General features: G+C 37.9%; 1 protein-coding gene across 1 annotated transcript in view; it reads right to left on the bottom strand.

Annotated features, from left to right (window-relative positions):
* The window catches only part of COL1A2 (collagen type I alpha 2 chain), a 37,007-nt gene extending 22,112 nt beyond the window's left edge, over positions 1-14,895 (bottom strand). Inside the window, exons 1-16 of the mRNA XM_033194659.1 lie at positions 14,356-14,895; positions 11,721-11,731; positions 11,084-11,098; positions 10,352-10,387; positions 9,140-9,232; positions 7,787-7,840; positions 4,832-4,876; positions 4,686-4,739; positions 4,540-4,593; positions 4,179-4,232; positions 3,709-3,762; positions 3,141-3,194; positions 1,565-1,609; positions 1,219-1,272; positions 1,074-1,118; positions 630-683 (exon numbers count right to left, since the gene is read on the bottom strand). Coding sequence (XP_033050550.1) covers positions 630-683; positions 1,074-1,118; positions 1,219-1,272; positions 1,565-1,609; positions 3,141-3,194; positions 3,709-3,762; positions 4,179-4,232; positions 4,540-4,593; positions 4,686-4,739; positions 4,832-4,876; positions 7,787-7,840; positions 9,140-9,232; positions 10,352-10,387; positions 11,084-11,098; positions 11,721-11,731; positions 14,356-14,425 — 792 coding nt within the window. The 5' untranslated portion in view covers positions 14,426-14,895. The remainder of the gene's footprint in view (positions 1-629; positions 684-1,073; positions 1,119-1,218; positions 1,273-1,564; positions 1,610-3,140; positions 3,195-3,708; positions 3,763-4,178; positions 4,233-4,539; positions 4,594-4,685; positions 4,740-4,831; positions 4,877-7,786; positions 7,841-9,139; positions 9,233-10,351; positions 10,388-11,083; positions 11,099-11,720; positions 11,732-14,355) is intronic.
* Between the last annotated feature and the right edge of the window lie 8,513 nt (positions 14,896-23,408).

Raw genomic sequence — 23,408 nt, 5'->3', positions numbered from 1 at the left:
GTTCACGCCATTCTCCTGCCTCAGCCTCCCAAGTAGCTGGGACTACAGGCGCCCACCACTGCGCCTGGCTAATTTTTTGTATTTTTAGTAGAGATGGGGTTTCACTGTGGTCTCGATCTCCTGACCTCGTGATCTGCCTGCCTCGGCCTCCCAAAGTGCTGGGATTACAGGCGTGAGCCACCGTGCCCGGCTCATATCTGTTTTTAAGATGCCAAGTTTTATGAAAATTGCAATTACTTTTCTTATCTGTTTTATTACAACAAGATTTTGAGTTTGGTTTCCTATTTTCCTTGCCTGGTTCTGCCATCTTGGCTACTGTTACTACCTTCCCTCTCCTTTTGTCCCTCTGTGATTGACTCTGGTTTTCAGTCAGTCCTAACTAACTTGGGAGAATCAACTTCCATGTTGCCATCTATATCGATGGGCACAGTGTACAGTGTACAGTGCAGAGAAACGATCTACTTCAAATGTAGAGTGAGAAAACAGGTCATTCTATGTCCATTTTGAAGGGAAGCAATAATTAAGGTAATTGTTTTGTAATTATCTCTCTATCTGCAAACACAGTTCCAATCTTTCACATCACAGTAAAAAGTTTATAAAGTAGTGACAATGATCACCAGTGTTTTTACCTTGGGACCAGGGGCACCTGGGAAGCCTGGAGGGCCAGCAGACCCAATGGGACCCTGAAATCAAAGCAGACGGTGGTAAGAAATTTCCTCCAAGTAAATTAAGAAAACAATAACAATGGCAGAAGATCGAAGTTGCTTACAGTGGCATGACACTATTTATATTAGTAAAGAAAAAAAACTGACAGCCAGTCTGTTGTCATTAGGATCTCATCAAAGGCAAGACATTCATGGTATCCAGGGTGGGGAGATTTTGCTTTATACATCAATCAAAAGTTCAGGTACTTATAAATGGCTTACACTACGTATAAATGGAGCCTTCAAAAGACCTCACAGAAGGTTTGGTAAAGTGTTTGAAATGATGCTATTTCATAAGAGATTAATGAAGAAGACAGCTCCCACCCCACATTCTCAACTCCTTTCAAATTCCCCAGTGTCAAAACTTACAGCAGGACCCACGGGACCCACACTTCCATCACTGCCACGGGCACCCTAGGAAGAAAATAAAGAGGAAGATCAGGTGGAAACTTAAATGACAGTCATTAGAAGATTTTTTAAAAGGATGAAACTGAACAGAAATGGAAGCACTTACAGCAGGGCCAGGGGCACCAACACGTCCTCTCTCACCAGGAAGCCCACGGGCTCCCTAGAAGCAGAAATATTTTCAATAAAATCCAGAATGCTAATTTTAAAAAAGTCACAGGCATCATTTGCTTTGTTCAATTTCCAACCTGTACAAGAATAACACTAAAAATAAATAAGTTGCCTTCTAATTCCAACTAAACAGTAATGGATTTCTTTTAAGTATCAGAAGGCTATTAGAAAAATATCAAAGAATACAATGCTGAAGAATACAGTGATTAGCAAGAACATTAAAGAAGTTCCATCTCACAAAGAGTGTACACATTTAAATTTACAATGAAGTAGTCAATACTTACTGTTTGACCTGGAGTTCCATTTTCACCAGGGGCACCAGGTTCACCCTACATGGAGAAGAAGAATTAAGTCTTTGTTCATTAAATATAACAATTATTTTTCCTGATAGTGCAATTTTACCCTATTTTTTCACTTTGAACCATTCATATATTTCGCAACATTTCTTACACGTATAGATTGTTTTTCAATTATGCCAGACACACAGATTTTAAAATGTGCTAACATGAGTTTTTATTCAGATAGTACCACATGTCCAGGTTCTAAGGAAATGTGGTTATTTGGGTGTACCTCCTCCCCAATTTCTCCCTTAGATTCTGGATATCAATTATATATTAGAAACAATGTCATAAAAAGAGACGGCGAAGGATAAATTTACTTTCAGTGTAACCATATTTATCCTCTTTAAAGTTGTTTTGAACACTCAGTGTTACCACTTTCATAAAATGTGCATGAAAAATTGAAGCTTCATAATATTTTTTAGAGCTATCATGTTTATTTCCAATCTGTATTCTTATCCTGAGTAAAAACCAGGGTACTAGTAGTAGTAGTGGGATTTAATACTATGGCACATGTAAAAGAAGTTTTCTTAAAAATAATCTGATTTAGATATAGGGGAAATATGGTTTAAGAGACCTCATAAGGACCCTTCATTTCCAGGATTCTAGGTGAAGTCTATTATTTGGGAATAAGCATTGAAATGGCAGGGGGGGATCATTTCTAGCCTATGACTTTCTAACCTCTAGATGTGTGACTTCGGGCAGGTCAATGGCTCTCACTAAGCCTCAGTTTCCCACCTCTGCAAAATGAGGGGGTCTCCAAAGCTCCTTGCAGCTCTAACATTTTATGATACAGTGATTAGTAGTCTGAGCTGTTATATCGGGCTCTTGGGAGAATGAGTTTGACCTTATCCATTTGTGTGGCAGCTGGAAAGTTAGAACAGATTCTCCATATTCATGTTCATTTCTGGTCCCGCTAGTATTCGTTACTCATTAATTTGTAATTACGTTGGTATTCACTTTAATATCACATTATCTCCTTAATAGGAAAGAGAACATTTTATAGTTGAAAACGCTGTCAGAGGAGAGCCTAGCCAAGAGATAACACACTTCTGAGACTTTAATTACCTAATTAAAAATTTTTTGAGTGTGCACAGATAAATCACAGGAAGGAGGTTGAAAAGTGTATAGTGACATGAATGTACCTATCTAATTAGTGTGTGGCAAAGGAGAATTTACAGTTTAAAATAATAGAGTGTTCTAATCTCTAATAACATGTTTATTTACTTTTATTTTGGCTGCAGAGAGACACTGAAATTACAGAGGGAGGAAAGAAAATGGAAGAAGAAACTATTAATATTATTTTTGTCTCAATTGTTTAATAGACATTGAATTAAATAAATATTAATAATTGACCTTTTGTCACAGACTCTCATAGTCCCCATCATTGAGGGATTTGAAGTACAGAAAAGAAAAAAAACTCTTTAGAATATGGGTAATCTTCAGTATAATATACTTTTTTGGAGGTCATGGGGAATTTCAATCAAGTGCTTAAAAACAGTGCTTCTAATTTAATATTTACCTTCACACCAGGAGCACCGGGCTGTCCCTTCAATCCATCTAGACCATTGTGTCCCTGAAAGGCAAGCCTTATTATAGAATACTGTTCCATGATAGTGTTTGGTCAAATAACAATTGTATATCTTTGCCGTTAATCTCTCCTGGGTGAATCTTGTCTGCTGCAGTAGAAAGAAGTCCAGTGTTCTAGGTCCCAGCAAACTTAGTCTATTGCCCTAGATAGGTCACTTAACTTTCCTGCCATTGAGAGAGAAGGATGGAGGACTAGGTGCTCTCTCACCTCTTTTCCATCCTTAATAATTTTATGATTTTCAGATGGTTGTAAATAATAAATAATATGTGTTCCATATAATTTTCTCTGTAGTGAGCCTGTTTTTTGGTCACTATGAACAGACTGAAAAAATTGCACCCCACCTTACTTTCAAGAAATCTGACTCGTTAACTCTTTCTTCCCTTTGGCAAACTCCAGGAATTTGAAAGTAAATATATGTCTCCCAAGATTTTAAACATACTTGAGTTTTTTCCAAAAATTAATAGGCATTTTCTCTCATCTGAGTAAAGAATGTGCTTACCCTAATGCCTTTGAAGCCAGGAAGTCCAGGAGTTCCAGGGAAACCACGAGCACCCTTAGAAAGAAATGGAGAAGATGGTGAATAATGTTTTACCATAAATAAAAACACAGTTACTTCTTCCCTCCAAAGTATTTATTCTCATCAAAGTTCAAGCTTTGAATCAAAGTCTAGTATACCTTTAAGCATGGAATGACAAATTAACTTACTCTAATGTAACTAAGAATATGGTGTTTGTAGAAAACACAATTTAGTTGCTTATAGTATGCTTGCTGTTGTTAGTATTCCATTATTTGCATGAATAAAATGTATATGCATTTTTTTTTAACTAGGCTCTTTTCTTTGTTAGATGCCTCTGATTCGTGTCATAAGTTTGGGTGACTCCTATGTTGTCATTTAGATTGATGCTAGTTTTAGCAACTATCTTATAGGCCTATGATGTTTGTGCTATCTACCAATGTAAAAAGTCTCACCTGTGGTCCAACAACTCCTCTCTCACCAGGTCGTCCGGGTTTTCCAGGGTGACCCTAAACATGAAAACATTGTACAGTCAACTTCTTCTTGGTAAACTATCAGGCAAAATGGGGGAAATCTTGGTTTTTACAAAAGGGGAGAAAGTTATCACATAAAAATATGGATCCAGATACATATTTAATATTTCCCTTAACATAAGCAGGTTAGTTAATGTTTCATTAAAATATCATTTCCCATATATTAAGAGTTCTTTCAGGCATATTCAGCTTTTGGCAGAATACTTAATTTGAATCTAGAAAATCTTTTTGAGGCAAGAGTATTTAAATAGCATTTTGAAAGTGCTTAAGAGTAAATACTTACATCTTCACCAGCCTTGCCAGGAGGGCCAGCTGGACCACGAGCGCCTGCAGGACCCTAAGAAAATGGGAGACCCATCGTTTCGTTAAGGTTATATTCATAAACTCCCAGGAAAGAAACTGATCACAAAGGTGGAAAAATGTACTCACAGTTTGACCAGGTTCACCAGGCTCACCAGCAGGTCCTTGGAAACCTTGAGGGCCCTAAAAGAAGAAAAGAATGTCATACTCTAAGCCTTTATTTCTTAATACTCTGTCTTTTTGCATAAGAGGCATTATAAACTTTCAGTACTTACCGGGGCTCCAGCTGCACCAGGAGGGCCTCTAGGTCCCATTAAACCCTGTAAAGAAAACAGATATATAAATAGTTAGCACTGATAAGTGGTCATGGTGTTGGCTGGCATCAGATATGACCAACTTAGCAGTGCCATAGGCATTTTGTGATGGACAAACAGAATTGTTGTGGTTTTATTCCATAGTTTTTATTTCTCGTGAGGAAGAATTTAAGGACTCAAGCTTCTTGCACTAGTTCTGTCCCTTTGCTTTTCCTTTTCTCCCAATCCAAATCAATAGAAATCAGTAAAAATTAGATGGGACAGTCATAGGTTCCTTAAACTTGTGCACGATTGGGCGTATTGAGATTGTTCTGATGCAATGAAGTGAATCAGTCTTTACACAAGTGCAGAATATACAATTGTCTTTATGCAGCAGATGAAGCGTTTCCATTTGGATTTTTTTGATCATATGTCATCTTCCTATGTCATATTTAGCTAAGAAATTGGTATTTTTATTGCCACAATGGACATAAATTGAAAAGAATCAAAAGTCCTTCTTAATGATTAAAGGGAAGTTTGTTATAACCTTATCGCTCCTCTAAGGGTTATTGGTGACTGATGAAAATGTCAAACAAAAGTGGTTGTAATGAGGGGTGAAGGAAAAATAAAATATTATTGAAACAGCCTTCTGGAAAAGTCTATTATATTATATTATTGTTGAAAATATGGCCCAAATGATGGAAGATTGTTTTTCCCTTTGTTCTTTCTGTAGCACAAAAGTAGGGTAAAACAGACTGTTACTAGTTCATACGCCGAAAACACTTTCTTGACTCCTCTTTGCAGTAATCAATGTCTGTGTAAGCTCATCCATAGGGTCTGTTCCTCGTAATGCTGAAAATATTTCATGTACCAGTCTCAAGTAATTTGTTCATGATATCAGCCGTGGGGACTCTGCAGTCAAATCTACCCTACTCTATTAATGCCTAGAGTGAAATAATATGGATTTTATTTAAAATGTATGTCATTTTAATTATAAGAATCATTCATTTGGTTTTAGAAATTGCTCCAACATTAAAAGAAACTGTCACTTTTCAATCACAATAGCTTTTTAGGCATACGTTAAAAAATAATTTTCTTTGACACCATGAATTTCTAATTATATTTGTTTATTTTTTCATGTATTTGCAACAATTTCATTTACATAAAATGTAGTGTATTTCGTGGAGGCTGTGAGACAGTATGATTACTCATTAATTCAGAGAAGAACCCTGTGGGGTTTTATAGTTATTGATTTTCCAACATGGAGAATTATTTTAATACTTTATATTTAATACTAATACTTTATTGCTGCCTATCTTCCCTATTTGTGAAATGCATATCTGTTGATTACATATGTCTGTGCATGTGTGTGGATGTGCAAGCTTCAATTATATTTCACCGATATTTCAAAGTAAAATACTCTGCTTTATGCCCCCAAGACAGATGTTCCAAAAACAGGGGAATCTGAAATCCATATTAATTTTCCCAGCTTAGTGGGCTTTTTAAAAATGACATTTAGTGGCTCTTTACTTTCCACCCTTTTGCTTCTTCTTGAGATATAGGTACTGCTTTAAAATTGACTAATGTCCAGCATTAGGTGAAACAACTAATTTCAAATATCCAATATAAACAAAGCCAAAAGAAACGCTCTACTTTTTCATTTCAGATATGAACATTTTAAATTACCAGAAAAAATTAGGGAATTAGAAGTCATCAATTAAAGGTACATTATTTCTCAAGTGAGAGTTCTAATTTACAGAAAATATTATCTCACCCTTAGAGTATATTAGCTTACTGTGGGCCATTAGCTCCAGCAGAACATCTTCTGCCCAGGTAAAATTTACATTTTAAAGACCATGTTGACTTTGGGCAGATAAATACCTTAGTTTTGAAACAATTAATTAATATCACTAAATTGCATGTGCGTGTGTATCCATTAAATTTTGTAGTGCTTAATCAACCTAACACTTTGACTTCCGGCAATTTTTCCCTCTATTTCATATATGCTAGTACACATTTCGCATGCTCATATTAGCATTTTTCCCTTCAAACATCTCTAATGCTTGTTAGAAGCTTCATTTGTTAATAGTCATCATCATCATCATCATCATATTGGGAATGTTTCTAAGCGGGTATGGTGCTGAATATTTGTACTCAGTGACATAAATGCTAGATTTTTACTCATACTCTATTCTATATTGATTTACAATCAATAGACTAAAAAAGAATTTATTTTTGTCAAAATGTAGAAAAAGAAATGTTTCCTATATTGTTAACGCCTTGAGGAAGGATCAGAATCTGTCATATTCCTTGTAATTTCCCCAGTTCCTAATACAGTTTAGGGCCCATTGAAGGTACCTGATTAATATTCATTGACTAAATGAGTGGTTTATTCAAGGACTAGGTACATAAACCATGATGTCATCAAATATTAGACATCTTGTCTGGCAGCTAGTTCTAATTATGTCATTAGTTACCTGGACGACCTTGAGAAAAGGGCTTAAACTCTCCCATTTTAAAATGAATTAGCTGGACTAGAACTTGGTGATCCTTTCCAACAAGTTCAGAGAACTTAATAAATAGTTCTATGTCTCTAAGTGTTGCTGGAAATTCTAAGCAATACTAAAGAATATTTAAAAAATTAATCAGAGTGATTACTGTTTTAAATTAAATTTATTTGCTCAAATTATGATTACTATATCCAAAGATTATTTCTTGAACATAAGTATATGACTTATCTTAATGAGGCACTTTTGTAAAGAAAAATGAACTCCTTAACTTATGTTTTCATAAATTTGAAGACAAAAAGAGTTGTTTTTATATGATCTAAGTATGAGTATTAACTTAGGTAGCTAAATAAATGGCATTGTAAAATGTGACATATAATGAATTCTTTATTTAGTAAATTTTTCGGCTAAGATAAACAGATAAGCATACCATTGGTCCAGGGCCAAGTCCAACTCCTTTTCCATCATACTGAGCAGCAAAGTTCTAGAGGAGTAAAAAAAAATATATATATATATTATATATATATAAAATATTTTTAGTTACTAGCCATGTAGTTCATTTTCTCATTTTACTTGTCAATATTTTTCTGTTGTTATTTAAAAGAGGGGAATGTTTTTGATATAATTATTAGTTTAAAATTCTATATTGAACTAAATTCCTAAAAAGTCAGAAGAGCTGCACATTTAAAACTTGGCCCACATCTCTTTGAAATGGAGAACTTCCCTACTTTATTTTTTGATCCCTTCTTCTGCCTCAACTCAGTGTCTTCACTCCCACCTTTTACTTCTGCACTGAGGAAGGGAAACTTTCTAAACTTTTAATGTTACTAATTTATCTGTCCTGATAAATTAGACAGAGCTCAAGGGGACATCTTCGCATTTTCACCTGTTGCCCTTCCCCACTGGAGCTACACAAAATGACTAAGGAATCTTTTTCTTGCCTGAGTTTCAGGAAGGATATAAAGAGTTTTCAAGTTTAGAGGAAAATTAAAAATAAAATGCCCCTTGGAAGATAAAACTTCTAAAAACTAGTTCACAGTAATAACTTTACTGTTAAAGATCTCTCTTATAGTGGTAGCTCTATTAAAGAAGCTGCTTTTTAATGCCCTTCATAGATAAGCAATCATAATAAGATCTTTGGGGGAGAAAGGTCTTATTTTACTGGCATACAGTTGGGTATTAGAATCAGGCTTCTGATTCATAGTGCTAACCAATTAAGCAAAATGTTTTCCTTCCTGCAGTGAGGCCATTTGGCACTCATACCATTGTTAAAGACATAAAGCTAAAAGAAGATATTAATGAAAAAGGGAAATGTACTTTTCTCAAATTAGTTTCAAGCAAATTAAACCTAAAACCGCTTTGAATGTTGGTTCAGCAGACTTCAAATCAAGGAGAATAAAAAGCGTAGGATGTTTGTGAAATTGCTTAAGATCAGAGATTTCACTTATGTAGTTCAATCTAATCAAACTCTTTAATTATGTAACACCTCTTATTTGTGCCTTACTGATAAAAGATATTAAATCTCCAAATTAAATAATGGTAATGATGGCCACAGCTAACTTCAGCGCACACAAAGACCAGTCCTGTAATTGACAAGGGCTCACAAAGAGAATGGGTAAAGCAGAATCTTGAGTGAAGAAACTAAATAAATGAAATAAAATATACTAATTTTCAAACAGAACAATTATCCTTTAACTGCTAAAAATAAATTCCACAATAAGCCTTCTTTTAACAGAGGGAAACTAAAGTTAGCTAAAAGTTAGCAATACTTAAGACACCTTACCCCACCAAGACCAGGGGGGCCAGGAGGACCAGGTGGACCAGGAGGGCCTGTGGGACCATCTTCACCATCTCTGCCTGGGGGGCCTGGTGGACCCTGTTATGTAAAAAGTGAATAAGGTCAGGTTAGACAGGCCCTGTAGAAACCTAAGAATTATATGTGGTAAGATCAGTTGTTCAGACCTTTCTATGTGCAAGTAGGGTGGAAATTTAATATACTATATTTGTCATTGGTTGACATTCACTTATGAGTCTATTTTAGAAAGAGGGTTAATAACTCTCAAGATATCACAGGGTAGCTTTCCTAAAGAAGTATCTCAGCCATTGAATATTAATTCGCACTGAAGCTCCAGTATTCAAATATAAAAATTATAGCCAAAAGGTATAGTTCTGTGTGCTTCACATGTTTAACAGTGCACAAGGCCTTACATTGTATTTTTATTTGCCAATCTCTGACTGTGACAAACTTATTCAATAGTTTTGGTATGTTACATGTGAATAAATTAATTGATATGACAGTTAATAAGGTTGCTTTATCATAGGATAGAAAATCCTGCAGATTTACTATCATTAACTACTTGTGTTATTAAAATAATTAACTGATATAATTCTATTTCTAATAAATTGTTTGAGTGGAATACATGTAAGTCTCCACTTCCTAACAGATACAAGATATAGGTATTCACATATTGGCAAAAGTGTTATATAATGCAAAACCACATAGTTATAAATGTCAAATAAGCATTGCAGGGAGATGTAATAATGCCACAAATAAAATGTAAGCCTGACTTGTACATGTATGAATTTGAGCGGAGAAACATGTTACTGACTACTAATTCACTATTATTTCCAAGCTACCTAAGGGATCTTACTTCAAAAGCAAACCAAATATGTTAAAGAGAGGACTGTGGTAGTAGGTAGATACATTTTCATTATGCATATGTTGGATGGGTAAATTACAAAGAAAGTAGGCCATGCAAATAATATGACTGTAACAGTTTTTCTTTTTTAACGGTAATTTTGACCTAAAACAAATATTGATTATACGTAATAATGTTCATTCACTTCTTCTGCAGTGCATTACCTGTTTAAAGGGGTGTACAATTATCTGGATACATAATATTCTTATAAATTGCCAGTTGCCAGTTCCTATAGTTTCTAATATATAGCTATTCAAATATGGGGTAAAGCCCTTTATAGTTCAAAAATTACACACCCTTTCTCCACGTGGTCCTCTATCTCCAGCTGGGCCCTACAGAAAAGATACAAACAGTACAATAATAAATGCCTAAAAAATAATAATAATAATAATAATGATAATAATAAATGCCTAAGAAGTAATTTCCAGTAAATAAGCAAATCATTCTAGATAATAATTAGTTGGTAAGACTGATCTAACTACAATGTTATTAGATACTACATAAAAAATTGACACAATGCAATAGATAAAAGTATATTTTTTAATTGTAATTATACGTAATTTTTTTCAGCTGGGGGATTGGAAGCTGCTGTAGTCTTCAACTATTAGGTTAATACTATGCATAGCATTTGAATAAGATGATAACTGTAGATGAAATGACCATTTTGTTACATTTTTAACAGCACATTTATATCATTTATATAGTCAAAGCCCTTTAAAATAAACTTTTTTACTACCTATAATTAACATAATATGTCTTCCATCTCCAGAATAAAAACAAGTCTCTTTTTTCCTTTTGTATGTAAATCACCAGTTTGTATCACATAAATGTAATTACAGATGATTCTGGAAGATAATTAAACTTTGTTATCTTAAACATTAAAACTACTTTATTTTATGCTTTAGCTAATGCATATTCACGTGAGCAAAATTTTGATATTTTCCTTCCATAGTCTACTCTAAATTTAGTTAAATTATAAGTTATCCCTGATAATTTTAGATATTTATGGAGAAGTATTATACTCTTACCTTTCTTACAGTTTCCTAGAAAAGAATAAATCAAAGATTATTATGAAGAAAATTGTATATATATTTTTAAAACAGCTTCCATTTTGGCGTAGTAAACAAATATACCTTCACAATTCATTACCTTATGCATTTACTATTAACTTAGTTTAAGATTTCAAACTACAATTTAAAATTTTACCAATACATCAAATAAAAATATGTACCTACAGAGCAAAAAGTACATATCAATACTTACCTGTAATTATGCCTCAAATTCAATTCATGAGCTAAGAATGTGTTAACAATAAATGCTTTTGCAAATGATTCCAAAGGAGTGAAAAGATTCTCTAGCTCAGTGAAATCTTCTGCTTCATAGTAGCAGATCCTAAAACTCAAACTTCTATTGGATTATTTACTCTATATTTCTTAAGAGTATTTTATAAACTTAGTCTTATTCAGTAGCCCCGCCTATTTTGGAAAATTGGGTGGGTACTTTCTAAGGCTGCCAGAAAGGTTTTGACTATCAAAATTCTTCACAATTTTCTTGGGAATCTAGGATGGTCAATATTAATGTAACTTCTTCCCTTCCAAGGGAAGACATCACTGTAGCCAAGGGAATCAAAGTATTTTTAAAAATTCTAAAAATAATTTTACTCACCTCTTGTAAAGCTGTACATAAAAAAGAAAAGGTAGGAAATAATTATTAGTATCACCTCATGGATCAATAGCAATAATTAACAAATAGAGAGACAAGTTTATAAAATTGAGCTACCTAGTTAAAGGACCAATTATATATTTTATTAAGAATATTTTAATGACTTGGAAATTATGCAGGCCAAAAGTATGGCAGAGATCAGCAGGGTGATTTGTTTGCCATATTAATATGTAAATATATTTTGAATTAGATTGTTAATTATTTACTATTGTATAAATGCTGTGAAATATTAATGTGTCTGAAGGATATTTCGAATACTTAGCAATTAAGCTGGTAAAGTGCACAGATGAATTGCTGAATGTAAGACAAGATTAGTAGATGGATGAGGAAGTAATTTATAGTTTAATTCATATTTAATACCTAAATATCTAAAAAAGGTAAAATTTAGGAAAGTATGCTACCTTAAAATTCTATATTGAAGTTTGTTTTTTATAAAACATTGAAGTCGACTTACTTTTTTGCAAAACATTGAAGTTACCCAGTACTTCATTGAGTTTGTACTATTCTTAATATCCTTTTTCAAAAGGTATAATTTGCACATTATTAACTGTGAAGATGGATTAATTCAGACATCTGAATTTTGCTTTAAATTGGTTCACTTAAATTAGGTAAGGTCATTTTACCAATATGTATCATTTTTGTCCCTGAGAAAGAGCTTTGTATAAATGGAAAAACTGTGGATTAAAGATCTTGAAAAATAATGGAAAAAACAAACAAAAGTACTATCCCCCCTTTTGCCATAATTGTTATAAGTCCTTAAAGATTGAATTCCTCTCCTGCAGTATAAAAATTATAGGTTAATACAGGATACAAGTGTGGCCAAGCTTGCAATAGGATGAATCACCCCTAAAATTGCTTTAATGAGGTGGCCAAGAAGTGCGTTATTTGAAGTGAGAACATCTGTTGCAACAGTCACAATTCAGGAGGGTGGACCACATCCAGCACTGACATTTAAGGGCAATTTATGAGAATTGCTGTTAAATTACAAGAATGATATGTTTACTTCATTGTGTCCATCAGTAGGAATAATTATGCCTGACTTGATTAACGGAAGCCTTTATGATTTTGGAAATTTGCCTTCTAATTACTCAGACATGGACCATTTTGAAGAATGTGTGTTTGATAACATTTATTCCAGACTGTGGTTGGTTGTTGATCAGAAGGTAAGTTGCCTTTGTACCTTCAAATTTCCCTAAGTCTGCCTTCATTTTATTCTCTAGGAGCCGACTCTTTCTTCCCATTCTCAGATCTCATTAAAAATATGAACTCGGTAATGTGAATTTGTTCACTGCAATTACTCCCTAGTATCCACAATATGTACACTAAAAGTGAATGAAGGGGGAACAGATAGACACACAGACACAGACACGCGCGGGCACACACACACACACTCATTAGTAATTATGCGGTAGTAGACACCGTGCTATGTGGTTGGAACAACTTTTTGGAGTACTTGGTGTGGTCAGACAATACCATCCCCCATCTAGTCAATATCTTTGTCTAGTACTTTGGCAGCCATTTTCAAGATGAAAACGGACTGATCTTCTTCGTTCTATCTTGACATGAAAGTCTGGTCATAAAACCTAGAGCTGGAAAGTGGCCTTGGGGTCCCCATAATCTCTGTGTCACAGTTTAGAAAAGGCCGTTTGACTTGCCCAAGGTCACGCAGCAAATTGGTGTCAGAGTCATGGAAAAAACCCTGGTCTCTTGAGTCTCATGTCAGTGTTGATATTTCTCAACTTGCTGCATTCATAACCTTTGATTATCACTGGGAACATGTCAAAGGGGTAATTCTCGGCTCAACAAAATTTAGAGCAGATTTGTTAAAAAATGTTATCATTTCCATGACTAGAAAGTGAATTGAGACACTTATATTACTTTTCAGAAAGTACCCATTCCAAGTAGCATCCATTCTTCTTTCCAGGGTTCACTGACTAGCCACTGGGAAAGGCCCAACCAGAAATGCTGATCATTAATCTGTATAAACCCGTAGAAGCTTTAATTGGGATTCCATTTGCTTAAGGCCCTGTCCCCTGTACTTTCATTTTCCTTCCTCCAGAGGGCGCCTTATAACCACCATCATCATCGACATCCTCCTCCAGACAAGCCTTACAATGCCCAGAAGATAAAAGCTCTTGGGAGGTGAGTTTTATGTTACTCAATTGAAGGACTTTCTAACGCAGGCCTCAAGTTTTACAAGGTGGACATCAGTGCGGTTATGGGGCCTGTGGGGTGGAGGACCTTGACTTCCTCCACCACATTGGTCGTTAATATCTCATCCTTAGGGAAAAACCTTCCGCTCCCTTTGGGGGTTACCAAGCTGAGGATCCAGATCGAGTTAACTGTCTCACTCTGAACTTAGAAGAAAAGTTCCCTAACTTTTGGCGAGACTTTTATGTTTTCATTTTTTAAAGTAATTTCCATGTTTCTTATCAAATCCGGCGTTTTCCCACATGCCTAAGAGTCTGCCCTCCAAGTATACCTGGAATTCAGGTTACAGGTTTTCCTTTTCAGGACTGGGTGCCCTCCCATCTAACCTCTCTCCCCAGTCTCCCGCAAACAAGCTGAAGGCACTTACATTGGCATGTTGCTAGGCATGAGGTTACTGCAAGCAGCAACAAAGTCCGCGTATCCACAAAGCTGAGCATGTCTAGCACTCAGACATGCAGACTCCTTGTGTCGCAGAGCCCCTGGGTCACCGGCGGAGGTATCACCTGGCGGGCGCGGGCATGCAGTCGTGGCCAGTACCTCCAACTTAGCCGAAACCTCCTGCTGCAGTGGTGCTAAAATAATAAAGCCCGGATCTGCCCTATTTATACGGCAAAAGTTTCCCTGGCCCGAGGGTGCCTCCAAAAGGGCCTCCACCAATGGGAGGGCTGGGGCTGGGGGCCCGGGCAGCCACAGCTGGGAGGAGCCTGCGGGGGCGCAGAGGAGGGAGCGAATGGGGGAAGGGACGTGGCCACGGGGCTGGCTTCTTAAATTGGTTCCATTCTTTTTGAGGACGTGGACACTTTTGAGGCTTTGAAGGGAAACTCTGACTCGCTGTCTGCATACCTCCGCCCTCCCCATCCTCCCGCCCTCCCCCGCCCTTTCCAAGTTTGGAAACATTATGGGACACGTCGGTGTGCTCTGCAGCCCCGACATGGGCAGAATTTGCAGACCTCCGGGCAGCCAAGCAGCTAGAGAGGGATCGGGAGCCCAGCGATCAAAGCAGGAGCTGTCCAGTCCTGCCTCACCTGTGCCCTGTAGGCCACCTGTAGGGTGGAGGGCTCCGGCCGGAGCGGAGGGGACAGGGAAGGAGGGAGGGAAGACTCGACAGCGTGGCGCAGCCGGAGCCGCCTCCCCGCCCCTCCACCCCCGCACCCCACCCCCAGCCCCGTCCAGCTTTTCTCTAGCTCTGGGGCTCGTGTGCGCCCACTGTTTCAGCAGTGATGCACTCTCTTTCTCTTATGACTTCGGGAAAGGGGGGTCCTGTCTGTGGAAGGCTGGGTTGCAGTCGGAGGACGCCTTTTGTTGGCAGGTGGGCTGGGGAGGAGGCTCGAGGCTGTTTGGTACCCGGCTACAGGGAGGATAGGCTTTGCGAACTCTAGACTAGACCAAGTCACCTGGGAAGTCCTTCGACCTCCTACCTTGCCTTTGCTGAGGCTCATTCCAAACAGGGTCTTTTGGGGGATGATCTGGCACTCCAAAACGACTGCAACCGACCTGGAGACCGAGAACGTATTTCTCAGTCTCTCCTTTCTAAGGCTGTGGTAGGGGATCTTTCATGGTTTACAGTCTCTCCTCTGCTTCTCCATGGGCTCCTTGTCCGAATTTACCAGCTCTATCCTGAGCCTGGACCCTTCAACCCTCCCGTGAGCCCCCGGTCCCTCTTGACCTTGCTGCCTACTCTCTGTCCCATTTCTTACAGCTACACCCGAGCACCTCCCCTAGCACATCCAGAGGGCCTTCTGATTCGAGCTTGGGGTCTTCGTAGTCTTCGCTGGTAACACCCGAAGCAGTGCGCCCACCAACGTAGATGTTAACTCTCTCCCCAACACCCAACATCCCTCTTCTCTGGCCGCCTCCATCTAACCCTCCGCTCCCTACTAGGGAGAGGAGGAGCTGGTACCTCGACCCTGAGGTGGGAGGCCAAACGTCCTGTGCCCTTTTCTAAAGCTTCTTGGGGTGGCATTCCAGGTCCTAGGTTTGAAAGGCTGTGTGTGTGTGTGTGTGTGTGTGTCAGGCCTCTCCTCTACTTGCCTAAGGCCCCCATGAGTCAGCAGGGGGCCTAGTCAGAGTGCTGCTGTATCCCAGAAGTCATCGCAAACGGGCCATCTTTAGGTCAGTTCTGTCTCTAAGAAACAGAAACGAGTGGGCTGTAGTTCCTTGAGAATCTTTTTCCCCTCCTTCCTCCCACCTCCTCCCCCCTTTTTTTGCTTTGCCTTAAGGAAGAATTTCTGCAGAAGTTAACTCCATCAGCAGCTTCTGTAAATAAAGGGACTATTCTAAAACAGGTTACTCTTTCAAAATGTAAAAGAAAAAAAAAAGGTTAATGCAAGTAAAAGTGGATAACCAAAAACAATAAAGCCTTGTTTTATTCTAATTAAAGGCACTGACTTGGGAGACAACTTTGGATGATTTTTTAAAGTAACTGGGAGTGAAAGAATTTGAAAGGGTGTCTGGTCATTCCTAGAAGGGGGTTTACAAGGAGCAATCCATATTCAAATTTTTTTCTAACTAGGTAACAATGTTTGAAGTTTTCTAGGTTCTAGGAACAATACAGCAACAAAAGACCTGAGGTTGAATTGTATATTCCAAGAACATTTTTACCCTTTCCCTGAAATATCGCAGTTATAGAACTAACAAAAAATCTTTTAAAGTGGAAATCATTTTTATCAGGAAAGAAAAACTTTAATACTACATCGTAACAATTTTTTTTTTCTGCATATCAGAAGAGTGAGCAATGATTTCTAAGAATCATTGTTACCACTCTGCTGAATTGCCTTTGCAGGGCATATGTGTGCATTTGTCCTGTGTTGCTGAGAGTCAGAAACTAATTCTGAGCAAAATGACTCAGGGTCGTAATGCAACAGATTTATGAAAGAAACCCTCCAAATATGCTTCAGTGAGGTTATCTGATAATGCTTCTGGGGTCAAGTTGGTTCAATCATTGGATTTGCAATAGATACCCCAAATTTTAAACACTTCATTGTAGGTTTTGTTGTTGTTGTCAAAATAGTTTAAAGTGTAGAATGTTTTTAGAAGTGTGATTATTATTTCTCTTTTAGCCAAAAAAGAAAAATCCTAGGCAAGTTTTTGAGAATTAAAGGACTATAAGTTCAAGCACACATCTATAAACTTAGAGGAAAAACGTCTCTGCTAAAGGCAGCAGAGTGAACTGATAACTTGAAAAGCATTCCTGGAAACTGATGCAAATACCAAATGCCGCTGGGCTCCCTCCCTGCTGATGTGGCAGGGTTTGAAGCAGGCAGCCATCAGCATTTGGTGGGAGGCCCTGGACCTAGAAAGAAACAATGAAAGTGGAGAAAACGAAACAGGCTTCTTTCTTTCTTAAAGTGAGAATCAGGTTCTAATTGCAGCTGTTTTTACATATAATTTGGAGGGAAATAGTTGATTAGGTGTTTGTTTTAAAGGAGGAATTTTTTAATGGTCAGTTAGATCTCTGTTAAATATTTTTGTGACTCCAAATAAGGAGCATCTTTTCCTAGGATGGGGGTGGGACTGGTAGAGCTGCGAGAGCCGAACCAGAACGTGAACTGAGTGCCCTGGTGAGGGCCCTGATGGTTCTAGTGTGGGGAAGAAGGGAGAGGGAGGGAGGAGAAAATGAGTAGAAGGAAAAACAAGTAAGCGAGTGGGGTGGGGTCAAGATTGAGAGTAGAGGGATGGAAGAAGGGAGGCAGAGGAGACTGAAGATTCCTACAACTTTGGTGCTAGATGGTTAATGCTTGGGTCCCTATTCCCAAATTATTTTCAATGAAAGAAAAGATAATTTCTTTAGCTTCCTTATAACCCACTGATTACAAACTGGGCCACATGTTTACATATGGCAAGAAAATGGTTGAGAGTCTGGTTAATACAAAAGTGCAGAACAGCCTGACAAGGTCCTGATGTCTTAATTTTATATTTCTTTCTTTGGTCAAAGTTAAACATCGGACTGACATCTCCTTTCAAACATTCATTGAGCATCCAGTCTGTGAGAAGCAGCAACACCACATTATCTCATTCTAGTTCCAGTTCTAGTTAACTTGGTTGTCAAACAACTGCTAAGAAGGTATTTGCTGAAAATTAACGTGGTAGCTGAAGAGTTAAGTGCTGGTTTTTTATTTTGTATTTATTTATTCATTGAGAAGGTCTCACTTTATCACCCAGGCTGGAGTGCAGTGGCACCGTCTGGGTTCACTGCAGCCTCGACTTCCTGGGTTCACGTGATCCTCTTGCCCCAGCCTCCCTAGTGGCTGGGACTATAGGTGCATGCCACCATGCCAGGCAAATTTTTTTGTATACTTTGTAGAGATGGGGTTTTGTCATGTTGCCCAGGCTGGTCTCTAACTCCTGAGCTCAAGCGATCCACCTGCCTCTGCCTCTTAAACTGCGAGGATTACAGATGTGAGCCCCTGTGCCCAGCAAGGGCTGATTTCTTTCTGTGGTATTTGTTTGAAAGTTATAGAGATTCCTGCTCTGTGTCATATCAGTTAGGATATTCAGTTCCCATTGATTATTTAAATGAGTCAAGATGTATGTTTTGTTTTTGTTTTTGCTTTTCTTTTTCTTTTGAGACAGAGTTTTTCCTCTGTTGCTCAGGCTGGAGTGCAATGACATGATCTTGGCTCACTGCAACCCCCGTCTCCCGGATTCAAGCGATTCTCCTGCCTAGCCTCCCAAGTAGATGGGATTACAGACGTCCACCACCACACCTGGCTAATTTTTCTATTTTTCAGTAGAGACAAGGCTTCACCATGTTTGCCAGACTGATCTTGAACTCTTGACCCCAGGTAATCCACCCACCTCGGTCTCCTGAAGTGCTAGGATTACAGGCATAAGCCACCATGTCAGGCTGGTAAGATGTATGTTTACTCAAGTAATATTTAGTGTTATGCCGGGCACTTACTGGGTTGGTGGGTATATAATTATGAAACAGAATGCCAAGGTCATTGCCCTCAGGGGGCCTATAGTCTATTGGAGGATAGACAAGAGTGTGATGAATACTGCAATAGAGGAATAGAATGCTTACATGTTTAGGGGAGGATTTAGGATGGACATCTCATCTAGATCAGGTAAATGGAGTCAAGGAGGGCTTCTTGGAGGATGCAGCATCCTTGTTAAACCCTTAAATACAAACAGAATTTTAAAAAGAGGTGTGAGAGTGGTGTGGGCACAGAAGCACTGAAAAATTTGGCAATCTGAGGAATGGAGCATTTCAGTATGATGGGATTGTGGTGGAAAAGAGGGAGGATAGAGGAAGGAGCTAGAGATAAGATTGGTCGGTTTGGCAGAGACCAGATCCAAAACGACCTTTTAGGCTGTATTCTGGTGTTTGTGTTTTCTCAAGTGTGCTATGGGAGTGTTTAGATTATTTTAAACAGAGAAGGTAGGAAACCAGAGAGTGTTTTGAACAAGATAACTGGGGCTGCAGTGTGGAGTAACGATTGGAAGGAGAGCACAGTAGAGACAGGGAGAACAGTTAGGAGGCTGCAGCAGGAATTCTGAGGGGAAATAATGGTAGCCTGAACTAGGATAGAAGTAGGGGAACTCAAGAGAAGTTGATGAGCTTTAGAAATGTTTCAGAAGTAGAAGAAAAGCACTCTGATGTTTGGTAATGGGGAGAAAGAGAGAGAGAGGAAGGACTCAAGGGGATGACTCAAGGAGCACTGCCAGTTTCTGGCTTTGGCAACTGACTGGCTGGAGGTGCCATCCAGTGACCTGGGGAACATTTGAGGAGCAGACAGCTTGGGGTGGGGAGGGGAGGATAAAGAGGCCAATTCCTGTTCAATTTTGGGTGATTTGGGGCCATCTAAGAGGAGAAGTCTCATAGATAATTAGATACTTAGGCCTCAAGTCCACAATCTCTATTTGGCCTTGACTTAAGGATAAAGGAGTCATCAGATGACTAATGTCATGGGAGTGATGAAATCCCCCAGATTATATGTGCGTGTGAAAGTAGAAAATAATCAAACATGGGACGAAACTCTGAAGAACTCCAGCATTAAAGAATGAACAGAAGAGGAAAAATCTTCAAGGCAACTGAGAAGGAGCAGCCACTTTGGATGGGGAAAAACCATAATGTCCCCATCACAGAAGGAAAGAAAACAGGCTTTGCAGGAGGAAAGAATAGTTTTTTAGGGTGTTGAAAAGTTTTAGATTTTTCTGAGAGGTCCAGAGAAGGCTAAAAAGATTACATAAATTAGCACCTTGAAGGTCACTGATGATCTTGGTAACTGGTTTCAGTGGAACAAAATCCAGGTGAGCGAAAGTGGAAGAGGGAAAGGTGAGGTAATAAACACATGTGGTGTGGAATTTTAGCTATTACAGGAGTCCATAGGGAGCTGAATAGAGTTTAAGGATGATGTTAGGATTACTATGCAAGAGGATTATGCATGTTCAGAATAAGACCATTTGAAGCAGCTGTTGAATTTTAACCCTCATCCCCATTTCAAAGCCTTCCACTAAAATATTCTTTAGATTTTCTATGTTATGCCCCTCTTCCTTTGGTTTGTAGTATTGAAGCAAGGAACATTTAAGTGTGTGTGGATTTTTTTCCTAACTTGTTAGTGAATCATCAGTTTTTCTCATGAGGTCCCTTTAAAATGTATAGACAGAGTCGATTTATCTCATATTTCGAGAATCCCAGTTTAATCTCCAGTGCCCCATTTTTCAAGTTTAGAAACATGAAATAGGTAACCATTTCTTTACTTACACATTATTCTGAGTATTCTTTTATACAGATTGTATGGAGATAGTTGTTTTGTGGTATCTTGTTATTGACTATTCCAAGCCCCATGATTCAGAGGGATGTATTTGGGCACACAAATTTCAACTTTTAGTGAAGTTCACCTTTTTCTTTGAGAAGATGCTGATAACATTTCTGCAACCAGTTTCAAATCCATCCCTAAGTTGAAAAACACCAGACTGTTGATGCATTCCAAAAGTCCAGTCTGGTTTATTAGAACTTTGGTTGGCTTGGCTTCCAGACTCATATTTTTCAATTCAAGTAGCTGAAAAAACTAAGGAGACATTTACTTCCAGTTGCAAGAAAGAGTCTGGGTGTTGATAGTTGATTAATTCATCCATGATCTCTCTTTGGTTCATATATTACATATAGAAAAAGAACTGTAAAGACTTACCTCTATGTGATACTATATGTGCAATTAATACAGTTTATATTTTATTTTCAAAAACTGGCAAATTAAGTTATTGGTATAACTTTTTCTTTCTTCTTTTTTTTTTTCTGAGATGGAGTCCCGCTCTGTTGCCCAGGCTGGAGTGCAGTGGCACAAACCTGGCTCACTGTAACTTCTGTCCCCAGGATCCAAGCAATTCTTGTGTCTCAGCCTGCTGAGTAGCTGGGATTGCAGGCAGCCGCCACCACGCCCAGCTAATTTTTTTTTTTGTTTTGTATTTTTAGTAGAGACGGGGTTGTGCCATGTTGACCAGGCTGGTTTCAAACTCCTGACCTCAAGTGATCTGCCTTGCCTCGGCCTCCCAAAGTACTGGGATCACAGGTGTGAGCCACTGTGCCTGGCCCTGATAAACTCTTTAAAATTTGATTTTGACCATTGGAATTCTTCGTGTGAATAATCTTCAGTTAGTTAATGTGACGTCATAACTACCTGTTATATAGTGTGCTAAGTACTGTGGTGGGAATTTTAAATAAATTATCTCAAAGTGCCAACAATCATTATCTACATCTTAGGGGGTGTGTTTTACGACTTTTTTCAGTTTTACAAGACAACTGAGGCCCAGAAAGCTGAAGTGACTTGTCTAAGGCTTCCTAGATATCCTAGAATGAGTCAAGTCCTTTTGTTGTACATTTTCAAGATGGCTTGTACTTCTAACACCTAATATCTACCACAAGACTGTTGGTTAATTAATTAAAAGTGCTAATTGTTCATTGACTAGCTTCACTTGAATGTGAGGTCTTTTATAGCAGACACAATGCCAATTTCATTTACCCTTCTATCGCTAGATCCTGGCCTAGTGTCTGCTGACTTGTAGATGCTCAACAAATATTTACCCAATAAACAACTGATTTGGCATGACATAGCTGGAAAATAAGGAACTTAAATATAAATACTGGTTATTTACTTCACTGATGATTTACTACTTAACCCACACATTAGAAACTTTCTTTTATTGATATAGTGACAATCAACACATGAAATTTACTTAACGCATGAATGTATTTTAGGCATTTCACCCAATAGTCATACCTAATTCTTATCTAATAGCGCATAAATATTTAAGTCAAATTTATGAGGAATAAGATACCATAAGAATAGGAAAAAGCTGATTTTATTAATTATAAAGTCATGAAATAACTGAGAATTGGAAGACAATTTAAATGTCATCCAAATCATAATCATAATTATAAATGTGTGGAAGCAAGATTTGTTTTTCTACTGTATTTCTATTGTCTGACAAGTGTCTGGTATACAACAGGTATTCAATAAGTGCTAATTGCATGAATTAATTCCTTTTATAAAGGAGAAAACATGCCTAGAGAGGTTATTTGACTAGTCAGCTTATGGTAGACCTGTAACTAGGAGGCTGGCCTCTTGACTGCAAGCCTCTTACTCCTTCCTTTAAATTAAAATAACATCTAGCATTTGTCTGGAATGTTTTTCAATATTTAACACTCACAACAATCTGAAAAGTTTTACAAGGAGAAAATTATTTTACAAGGGGAAAATTGAAGCTCAAAGTTAAAGACTTTCTCCAGATCACTGGTTCTCAAAGTGTGGTCCCTGGACAGTAACATTAGTATCACCTTAGAACTTGTTAGAAACACAAATTCTCATGCCTTATCTCAGACCCACTGAATCAGAAACTCTGGGTGTGGCTTCTCAGCAATCTGTGGTTTAGCAAGCTCTCTAGGTGATTCTGACCATGCTGCAGTTAGGGAACCACTAGTGTTGAGGAATATGACTGTTATGATTAAACTTGGACTTAGATAAATTACTTTGATAGCCTCAAGCAGAATAGAGTAGGGCAAAATGGAAATCTGGAAGCCCAGTTACGAAGATAACTTCTTTTCTCTCTTCTCCTTCACTCCAAAAAGCCTCCTTCACATTTTTTTGCTCTCTCCTTAATATGTCTGTTGACATACTATTTTTATTCTATTTTATTTCTAGTTGACCAATAATAATTGTATATACTTGTGGGATACAATGTGATGTTTCGATACATATATACATTTGGAATAATCAAATCAGGCTAATTAACGTATTTATCACCTCAAGTATTTATTATTTCTTTCTGGTGAGAACATTAAAAAAATCCTCTCTTTTTAGCTCCTTTGAAGTATATAGTACGTTATCATTAACTGTAGTCACCATGCTGTGCAGTAGATCACGAAGACTCATTCCTTCTGTCTAACAGGAACTTTGTACCCATTGCCAGTGTTTCCCTTTG

Source organism: Trachypithecus francoisi, unplaced genomic scaffold (genome assembly GCF_009764315.1).
Source record: "Trachypithecus francoisi isolate TF-2019V2 unplaced genomic scaffold, Tfra_2.0 Lachesis_group4, whole genome shotgun sequence".
NCBI classification, from domain to species: domain Eukaryota; kingdom Metazoa; phylum Chordata; class Mammalia; order Primates; family Cercopithecidae; genus Trachypithecus; species Trachypithecus francoisi.
This window is presented reverse-complemented; position numbering and strand designations above follow the sequence as displayed.